Consider the following 10433-nt stretch of genomic DNA (forward strand, 5'->3'; position numbering starts at 1 on the left):
AAGGGCTCGGAGTAAGATGAATTTATATATGCCTGAAATATTTTCAAATAAATCATTCTTGCAATCTTCTAATAACCTGCCGGTTAAAAATGGACAGGGTGTTACTTTCATTACCCCTACGTTGCCCTTTCACATATTAGAAGCTTCCTACGTCCCACTTCAATGGATCTTACAGTTTACGTTAAACGTGCGTTTTGAAGAAATAAAACGTGGCATTTATAAATATCAAAGATTTTATTAGATGTATATATATATATTATATTAAATAAAAATTATTTGCACATGTATATATACAATGTGTATAACAGAATTATATAAATATTATATTCAACTTAACGAGGGAACTCAATTTTACCAATAATTATCTACAAATAAGTCGCAAGTCGAAACTGAGCTTGCGTGCCATTTTAATTGCACCACTATGTGTAATTTAGTAATGCGATTTCATTTTTCTGTTAAAAAGTATTTCCAATCGGTATATATATTTAATTACGAAATTATACAAAATTTTATTAAGTTGCTTATTATAAGATTACATCGTATGTAATACTCTTATGCCATACTCGATGTCATAAATTATACTCTTTGTTGCATACATTTTTAATTTTTAGTTTCGATTAAATGTCCATTTTCATCCATTTAAAAGAAAATTGATTTTTAGTTTTGTGACCATTTCTATTGTAAATTTATAGTTTTACATATTAATCTGTTATCGTTTTAAGTATTTATAATACAATGCACCCCTCATCTGAATATCAGCAAACTATTATAGTTGCTTCGCCGTTATTGGTAGGAAATAGTTTAATATTTTCTGCATTCCAATGCAACAACGCTCCTTGGCAAACGACACTCCACACATAAGGGATGAAGAATTCTTCTGGTTGTTCTTCTTCAACATACTTGAACTTCAACTCCGGAAATTTCTACAAACAAGAGTACGTATATATAATTTAACATTATAATAAAAATACGAACATTTTTGTAATAATCTGTAACATCGTTTACATACCCTTAAACGATCTCTTGGCCACTCTAAAGTTCCTTGTCGGATAGTGGCTAATACTTGAGTAACTCCTAATTGTGATTGATCCTTTTGTTCCAATTTATACGAGAAGAAATTAATTACCTAAAAATATATTGAAATATTAACACATACAATAATTGTTCGTAATTTTAAAGTAAAAACTTACTGAATCAATATTTTGTACGATGTCTTGGAAAGCAGAATGTGTTCTAAATGGTTGAAAGACATCTTTTTTATACAATAGAGTATAAATTAAATTCGGATTGTGTGCGAGTCTATGAGTTAGACAACTATTTATAATTTCTAGCACCATCCGTAAAACTTCCTCAAGTATAGTTAAGTCTTGAATCTGAAAAAAAAAAAAAATTAACATTATATTAAATAAAATTAATTAATAAATATTAAATATAGAATGGCTTAATATAACTTACCAAATTTTGATTTCTAACAACATTTACTGTGGACGCCTCAACAGATTTTTTAGAAGTATTAATTGTTAAGTCAATAGTCGTATCAATAGTCGTATTAAGGACGATACTATCCTTGGGAGGAAGAGTTGTCAATTGCGTTTGTTCTAAAATTTTTGCTTCTAACCGTGCATGCTTTTTCGCAAGAGTTTCAAACAAACTCAACAACCTCTGACTAACGTAGGGGTGTAAGGATGTGAATTGGGCCGACATGTTAGCGAGAGCGGCCAGACAATTTGTATGAAGATATTTGTCCTAAAAAATAATAAAAAATATTATATTTTATGAAGATTCGAATATTTTAAATAAAAATATTACACTCACTCTCATTTTAAACATATTATATTGTATCGTGCGTATCACAACGAGAATTAAAAGACCGCCTAATGATATTTCACTTATCGATCTTTCAGTGTACCATGTTACACCTTTAAGCGTCTTAAAAAAAAAAAAATTTAATTATGACAATCATTATTACAAGATGATATTTGTACAAAGTATTGATACTTACAATTTCATGTATTCGTTTATTGAACGTCTCGTCTTCGCTCAAAATTAGTAGGATGATGAGAGACATATAAATATGATGGGATGTATTGTTCGGCGCATGGTATAATATTTGTAATATCGGAGTTACCTGTGAACAAAAAAATAATACGAAATTATCCAATATTAATAAAAAAAATATATATATATATGTGCACATGCTTTTACAAACTACTTGCCAATAATTGTATGTCAGGCCTTCTCATTATATCTTGTTTCACACTTGAATTTCTGTGTAATAGCATGTAAAGCAAAAGCGTTACTTCATCCGTATTTGGTATCTTACAAATCGTACTATATAATTTATTTAGATTAAATTTGAAGGTATCCGTCACTTGTCCTTGCGATATAGTATGATCTTCTGTAACAAAATATATTTTAATTTATGCGATGTACGCCGAGAAACTCAGAAGTCTTGAACAAAATCTGCTTTACCTTGCATGTCTATAAAAGAGAAAAGCGCGTTTCTATATGGATTCTGTATAGCAGTACAATGATTCGATAAAACCAGTAAAAGTAATAGGGATTGACTAGCAAGCGGAGTTTCCGTGTCACGTTTTCTTTCTTCATCCTCAGCAATACCGTTATGTGCGACCTGTACATTTTTCGAACTGCTACCTATGCCCATTCTTATTACATTCCACAATCCCGCTAAAATAATACTTCATATTAATACTTTATAAAATAAACTGTCATATTTTGTTACATTGTCATATTTACCGGCAATACTGAATACAATACTGCCTCCGGATTGTTGCGTCAATAATCCCGGAGGAGCGTGTTCTTGTTGGATAAAGTTATGTAACAGAGTACACACCATAGCAGGGGCATGTTGATTTAAACGCATCGCTATCCTATACACTTTACTGTATTCAGCTGCAGTTTGAGAAAATAATTGTACCGAGAGAAGTACAAGCAAGCAATTAATTGCCTCCAAATGAACGACATATGTAAATTCACTGTGAAAAAAAAAAAAGATACAAATATTTGTAGCCTTTTTAGAAATATTTAAAAAATATATAAATTGTTTTCACCCACCATAAAGGTACATTAGTAATAAGTTCTATTAATGCTTCAATAAAATATGTCAATCTATAAGGAAGTGCTTCATTCGTTATTTGTGGTGCTTCAATATGATTTAGCATTTGTTCTTCACCAACTGTCTCAATAAGATACTTCAAAATGCACCTCACAGCAAATAATGCATTGTAGGTTTGCCATGCTGATATTATGCTGTGAATAACACAATGTATCATTTTAGAAAAAAGAAATTTTTTTTCTATTTAATTAATACTACAGTCAAACGTTAATAAAAAAGAAATAAATGCTTACCTTTGATTTTGTACAGGTGCTAGTAGTTCATTGATGCGTACCAAAGCTATTTGTATCAAAGTACCAAAATTGCCAGTAGTTAAATTATTAACAAGCAACTGTTGGCATGACAAATCTAACCGAGAATCCAATTCTATTTGATCATTTCTTGTGATTGGTGGTCTTATGTTGTAAGAAAGAAACATACTCCAGAATGGATCATTTGCAAGTATGCTCTCCTTCCCACAAAATCTTCCCAGGTGTACATTCTTGGAGAGATCCTCATAACGACTCGGCGTTGCACCCATTGCCCCAATTAATATTCTACAAAGAAAGAAAGACAACTTCTAATACCCATTACAATTATTTGTACTGCTTGTATATTAAGCGCTTATATTTATAATAATTACATTATATGTAAGATTGAGTTTCTCTCGATCGAAAGATATTTTTTGCACCATGAATGGAGAGATAAATGCGAAAATTGCTCGCTTTTAATTCTCATAAAAATAATACAATTGACAGTACATTGACAGTTCGGTTTGACGACGCTTCAGCATGAACAAATAGACACGTACGGTTAACTGTAAAATGCAATTAATATTCGTTTAGCTGTACATGACTACGCTCCGATAGTACAGCTTTTGTTACGACAAAAGGACACGTTATCTCGTGTACGCGTAAACGCCGCGACGAATCGGGCGAGCTAATAACCTCCGAATGAACCTTAGTGTACAGAGAACGGTTCGCTCTACGCGTTACTTCGGCACCGCCTTAGAATCAAAGCCTCCCGCTGCTTCGAGTAATACGTTTCAAGCGACGAAACAAAGCGCACTTACAAAATTATTGGTCAGTTGACACGAACATAACGCATGGACAGCGAGAAGTTTTACATTGACATTAAATGTACCGATAGAACCACGACTTGGTCATCGTCGTCCGCAACGAATTTCTTTTACCGACCAAGAACAGAGGCGCGAAATGTCCGAGCAACTGAATTACTTGCACGGCTTCGAAGACGCGGTTTTTTATTCCCGTTCGCGACGCGAATCAACTTCGGTTTTTTGGGGTAATAAAAAAATTCTAATTAATTAATGCCTCCAATTATAATGACGTGCACGCGAAGCGTGAGCATTGTTTAATTATTAACTTTGCAAAATTCTATTCCAGTAGTTGTTGCATGATCGTAGGCTCCATCTCGTTAATTCTCCCTGTACTATCTCGTGGTTTCGACTTGGCAATAAGAGGAGGATTAAAAGTGAACGGTGACTGTTTGACAACTTGGTGTATTATGTTTTTAACGAGAGCTTTGCGCACTCCCTAATCGCCGTCACATGTGATTGCGTGTCGCACCTACGGGGATTACGTTTTTTTTTACCGATGAGAAGAGCACGATGCTAAAGCACGTCTTTGCCGTCGCGGTAATCATCGTCGTCTACCTGTCGCAACGGTCTGAGGTTAGAGCGCACTTTCTCGCGATATTCTGTTCCACTGGGAACCCGGACGCTTTTATCTAACAACTGCGATTGATTCCAGGCACAGTATGACGACAAGAGATGCAAGTGCATTTGCCCAAGTCTCTCCTCCGTTATAAACACGACGCAGTCGACGGAGCGTTCCACATACATTATAAACGTCCCACCATTGCAATGGTAATTCCGCTTGAACGCGTAAAAATGCATGCATTGAGATTGATCAACAATTCTTTTGCATTATGCGCCCACACTATGTGATATTTGTCTCTCAATTATTGTCGATTTGTTATAATTTGCAGCAAGTGCGAAAATGTTGTCCTGCCACAACTTGGTGATCAAATAAAGGGTAAAGAGGAAGTGTTTTGCTCTCGATGTGACTGCAAGTATGAAAATAGAAATACTACTATCATTAAGGTATGTATTTTTCTATTGATAAACTCTGCACTGCTTTTCTAATGATCTTATAATGTGATAAAAATTTTATGTTGCAGATTGTAGTGATAATAGTTATATGGGTTATCTCATTGTTAGTAATTTATATGTTGTTCTTAATTTGTCTGGATCCATTGCTGAATAAGCGGATACACAAAGCTTCAGTGAATATTGGTTATCATGAACATAATAATGAAGAGGTAAATGCATAATGTAATTTTGGCCTTGTATTTTTTTTTTTTGATTTGTATTCAAGTGTGTGTAGTATGCTCATTCTGCTCTTTTTATTTTATTATAAAGGACGATTCGTCTATCGCACCTGGAACATCTCATCCAATGGGAGAAAGAGGTAATGTTTTAAATCGTGTTGGACACCAACAAGACAAGTGGAAGCGTCAGGTTCGAGAACAGAGGCGGAATATTTACGATCGTCATACTATGTTGAACTAAGTCACATTTTGTCCCCAAAGTATGTAAATTATTTAAATTCACCCCGAATACTTCTAGCTGTGGTGAATGATTTGTTTGATTCTTTTAAAGCAAACTCTCTGCGAATAGTTTGTTTAAAAAAAATAATGTATTGCAGTAATAAAGCAATATTAAGCGTCAGCAGCTATTTTTGCAATTATTTTCAAAAATAGTTTCAGCTGCGAAAAAGAAATTACCCCTTATATCTTTAATAAAATTTCTTCTAAAATAATTAACGCGAAATTAGCATCGCGTATCTTTACATCAGCTGTCAAAGAAATAAAACGTAACATAGTAAGCTACGAGTCTTTTTTTTTTTTTTATCTATTAGACTAATTAGACTACAGAGCGCGCATTATTTTTTATTCTCGTTTCTAAAATTATTGCGAATATATATGTGTAATGAATAAGATAACAAAAACACGTGAGTGTGCTCGTAACTATTTAATTGTGTGTCAGTTTTACACAAAATCGAACATATATTTGTTTAAAGCTCTTTACATGGTCATTTAGTTATAAGACTTTTATTTAAAGTTACAACTATGATTCATATAAATGATTGATTGGATCACAGTGATCTCTAAGACTTTCGTACGCATATAAACGTGGGATAAAATATATTATTTTTTTTTTATTTTTGTCAATACAGAAAATAGAATGCTCGCGCCAAATGTTATGTATAAATTTATCTTCAGGATTATATGAAAGATCTTTTTTTACCTTGAACGGTATTAAGCGATGTTAAGAAACATGAAATATTTTCATCTAATAAATCTAAACAGTTACTCGACAAGTTATATTTATCAGATACATGTAATAGAACATTTGGAGAAATTGCATTCGGCACATATTGGCATAAAATTCTAGATAAACGGAAGGCCCGTCATAATCGGCCCTCAAGAGATTCGACAACGCACACACTTTTTATTTAAAAATACATCGAGTTAGGAAAATATATTAAGCAGTTAAAAAATCTTACGTAAAATTGATTGGTATAAAAATAATATGAGTAATAAGCGAAGGTGTAATGCTATACCACACTTTCACTGACTGGATTAGTAAGATATTAAAATGAATAAAATTGAATCGAAATTCCTTGTGCGAGGTAGGTTACAGAGAGTGTTTTAAATTTTTGTAATATCATCAGATCACTTGTACCAGCTTAGTAATACTCGAAACCGAATGTAATGAGTAAATTCAAAACCATATAGCTACACACGTTTTAAACAGATACTCTAATATGGCAGTGAAAGTGTTCGATTTTATATAGAAATTTCGATCAATTACACTTGGCCCACACTACAGAGTAAAATACTTAAATAAAATGTATATATAACGGAGGAATCCACTGAATACTTTTTATAAATGTACATTGAAGAACAGATGAGGAAAATTACTTAATTGTTCTTCATGTCGCTCGTTTAAATATCTCTCATTTACGCAGCGTGTACGGACTGTGAAAGAAAATACGTGATAAAATTTGACTTAAATTTCTATGAAGCAAATATTCACAAGTTTTTTACGAGTACCTTTGCAATGTCCACGCCGGTCAAACTTTTAACAAGATCTGGCACACGCTGTACAATATTGAAAACCTCTTCGGTTAATTTTTCCGCACCAATAGTGCCGTTTCCGCTCGAAACCATAGTTATCTTTTTTGCTTGGGAAAGAGGAGCGGCCACCTCGGCAGCAACCTAAGATGAATTAAAATTTTAATATTTCCGGTTATGTTAATGAGATATTTAAACGATAAAAGTACCTTTGGAAGCGTATCAAGCATCATGTCGATCATGGCTGCGCTCTTGTATTCGCTCCATGCCGCAGCTTTCTTTGCCATCTGTTCTGCCTCTGCTTTAGCTTTCGCTTCAATGGCAAATGCTTCTGCCTCACCGCGAATCTTAATAGCTTCAGCTTCAGCTTCAGCCTCCATAACAAGACGCAATTTATTTGCTTCGGCCATTTTCTCTAATCTAAAAATCAAATCTTAATTGATGCACAACAAAAAGTTCTTTATTTATAAGTAATATCGAATACCTATATTTTTCTGCGTCGGCAGGACGTCGTACAGTGGCGTCCAATTCCCTTTCGCGTCTCATCATTTCCTGCTCCTGCACCGCGATCTCCTGACTGCGCTCCACAACTTTTACTTGCATCTGCTCTTCCATAATTCTTTGTTTGGTTTTTGCCGCTTGTAACTCAAAAGCCATTTCTGCGTCAGCTTTCTATAAATAAATAATACCTATGTCAAAAATTGTTCGTGAAACATATTGCGGATTTTCGCGTCACTAATGTCCGTACTTTGGTTTGAACTTCGACATCGTAAGCAGCCTTTTTCAATTCGAAATCACGTTGCGCTTTTGCAATTTCCGTGTCGTTTAAGAAACGCGCAGCCATTCTCTGTTCCTCGGCAATGGCTTCTCTAATTTGAGCATCTCTGCGAGCTTCTGCTTCGCCTATTCTGGCATCTCTTTTTACTTCCGCTGTGCGTGCCATACCGAGCGCTTGTAGATACCCCTATAAATAATTTATACACTCATAATTATTGCACGCAATAATAAAATTTATAACAACAAATAATGAATGATTCCAGCATTTGAATAAGCAATGTCTAAGAGACATAAAAAGGCAACATATATGTATACGTATATACATATATGCATATGTATATAAAATTATACATCTTTGTTTCAATATCAAGATTTTAAAATATTTTTAAATAGAAAAATTTGAAGATATCGCATACGAAATAGTATTTTTTTTTAAATATTATTTTTTATAAAAATTTATTTATATCTTATTAATAAAAAATTAATTTCAGCAATATTTTCATACTTTACTATATAAAAATACTCGAGTGCCAAATCGGTGTGCACAACTGTGTTGTTATAAAAAGCAGTAAAAATTCTTGTTTTAAAATCTGAAGAATTAATAATAATGTTAGAAGGCATAGCGATGTGCGTTGTGACATCAGATACAATAGCGATAAAATTAAATTTGAACGTACCTTTGCCCCCTGCAAGTAGCAAAACAAAAATGTATTCAATGTTTTGTTTGCAACATACAAAATCTAACTATATTAATTATTTAAAAAGTTTATACTCACGTATTAATTATTAATTAACATTATTGAATTGTTTAAAGGGGGTCTTTTGAATTACTCTGTGTCTACACTACGTATACTTTAGTAATTCAATTATAGTTTTTACGTTACTAGCGTTATTTTTCTTAATCAAAGATTTTAATGCTCACGCGTTTAATTTATAAATTTTTGTGTGTTTATAAATAGGTACCGGTAATTTGCTTTTACAGTAAAAAATGCAACAAACTTACTTCTTCATCTCTAATATCTTTCAGCGTGTACGATACGACAGTAATGCCCATATTAACTAAATCGCTGCTCGCGACTTCGAATACTTCCTTGCTAAATTTTTTACGGTCTTTATAAATTTCCTGTGGCAAAAAACAAACTATGAGCTTATAGAATTTAATATACAACAATGTACATCTATTTATGCCAATATTTTACTTACCTCTACAGTCATACTACCCATAATAGCTCGTTGATGTCCTTCTAAAGTAACTAAGGCTATATTATGTATCTCGTCTTCAGACTTTCCAAGGAACTGTTCACATGCGGTAGATAACATTTCTTCATTTTGTCCCTGAATTTTTACCTGAAGAAAATCGATTTTACAATAAATAATTTTAAGTGATTGCCAATTTAATTTAAATCGTATATTTTTATGTCAATTCTATTACATACAACCATAATAAATATATGTAATATTTTTTGACATAATTTCCATATCCAAATATTCTTTCTCAACTACCTGTGCTATGCCTGTTACAGATATCGGGACCCCTTGGCAGGTATATACCGTCGGACTCTCGACTTGTAAAGTCATCGTATTTAATGAAATTCTATAAAAATAAAATGCACAACGAAGATGAAGGCTTTATCATGCTATGTAAGTACCAGAATTATTATTTACGACTCATATACTTATAATAAGCTCACTTTTGTACTTGTTGCACGAGGGGCCATACAAATACTCGGCCTCCAGGCACCAAGAGAGGTTTGCTGTAACAGCATCCTGAAAAACATTCAATGAAAAGTAGAAAAGTGGCGATACAGAGCCGAGAGCGAACGTGAGGGAATTTGCGGTTTATTAAATTCTTAACGAATGATATAATTTAGCTGCATGCAATTCTGCGTACGATCTGTGTACGATATATGATCTGTCGGGCGGTAACTCAATTATTCGCGGGTAGCAGACAGTAATCTGGGATTCTAATGCGATCGTGGCATCATATAGGTGCGGTTCCCAATCGATCTCCCGCTTCCCCACCGCCGTCTCGTCACGCGGATCAATTATCTAGGAAGCTCGAGGACGCTTCTTCCATGTTTTTTTTTTCCTCTTTTCTACGAGCGCAATTAGATCGGAGAAAAATAGGCGACGAAATATGTAGAAGAGTGACACGGTCGAGAGTAGATCAACCCCGCACTCTATTACCTGAGACGACGAGAGCCTCGTTCGGGCCGCAAGTGACGAATCCGCAACTCATAATTACGCGTCAAAGTAAAGACGGCCACTATGCGTAAAGACCGTGAGTTTCCACGCAGTCGATTGACGTCGACGTGCCTCTTGTAGTATAAACGTCCAACACGATAGCGCAAATCCCTCCCCTCCCTCCTGCCACCGGCGTTTT

General features: G+C 34.0%; 3 protein-coding genes across 6 annotated transcripts; 1 reads left to right on the top strand and 2 right to left on the bottom strand.

Annotated features, from left to right (window-relative positions):
* Window positions 1–82: 82 nt before the first annotated feature.
* LOC139109140 (dymeclin) lies at window positions 83–4303 on the bottom strand. 4 transcript variants are annotated; one of them, XM_070667972.1, is made up of 13 exons: window positions 4188–4291; window positions 3759–3932; window positions 3370–3672; window positions 3076–3270; window positions 2758–2996; window positions 2473–2688; window positions 2217–2398; window positions 2003–2128; window positions 1816–1929; window positions 1456–1746; window positions 1191–1373; window positions 1010–1126; window positions 85–923 (listed from the first exon to the last, which is right to left on the bottom strand). In XM_070667972.1, exons 2-13 carry the CDS (start codon window positions 3851–3853, stop codon window positions 756–758), a joined length of 2229 nt encoding a protein of 742 aa, XP_070524073.1. In that variant the 5' UTR covers window positions 3854–3932; window positions 4188–4291; the 3' UTR covers window positions 85–755. The 4 variants fall into 4 exon arrangements, with proteins under 4 accessions (XP_070524074.1, XP_070524073.1, XP_070524075.1 ...); XM_070667973.1 differs by lacking the exon at window positions 4188–4291 and having other exon boundaries at window positions 83–923; window positions 2217–2395; window positions 3759–4167; XM_070667974.1 differs by lacking the exon at window positions 3759–3932 and having other exon boundaries at window positions 4188–4303.
* Window positions 4304–4570: 267 nt separating this feature from the next.
* LOC139108776 (uncharacterized protein CG1161) lies at window positions 4571–5867 on the top strand. Its single transcript, XM_070667318.1, has 5 exons — window positions 4571–4805; window positions 4885–5000; window positions 5123–5237; window positions 5315–5455; window positions 5556–5867. The coding sequence occupies exons 1-5, from the start codon at window positions 4743–4745 to the stop codon at window positions 5703–5705; spliced, it is 585 nt and encodes a 194-aa protein (XP_070523419.1). The 5' UTR covers window positions 4571–4742; the 3' UTR covers window positions 5706–5867.
* Window positions 5868–6152: 285 nt separating this feature from the next.
* Window positions 6153–10402, bottom strand: Flo1 (flotillin-1). Its single transcript, XM_070667317.1, has 10 exons — window positions 10238–10402; window positions 9742–9817; window positions 9554–9644; window positions 9254–9397; window positions 9054–9173; window positions 8022–8237; window positions 7758–7945; window positions 7483–7693; window positions 7253–7417; window positions 6153–7177 (listed from the first exon to the last, which is right to left on the bottom strand). The coding sequence occupies exons 1-10, from the start codon at window positions 10287–10289 to the stop codon at window positions 7160–7162; spliced, it is 1281 nt and encodes a 426-aa protein (XP_070523418.1). The 5' UTR covers window positions 10290–10402; the 3' UTR covers window positions 6153–7159.
* Window positions 10403–10433: the final 31 nt, after the last annotated feature.

This window comes from Cardiocondyla obscurior, linkage group LG16, assembly GCF_019399895.1.
Source record: "Cardiocondyla obscurior isolate alpha-2009 linkage group LG16, Cobs3.1, whole genome shotgun sequence".
Classification (NCBI taxonomy): domain Eukaryota; kingdom Metazoa; phylum Arthropoda; class Insecta; order Hymenoptera; family Formicidae; genus Cardiocondyla; species Cardiocondyla obscurior.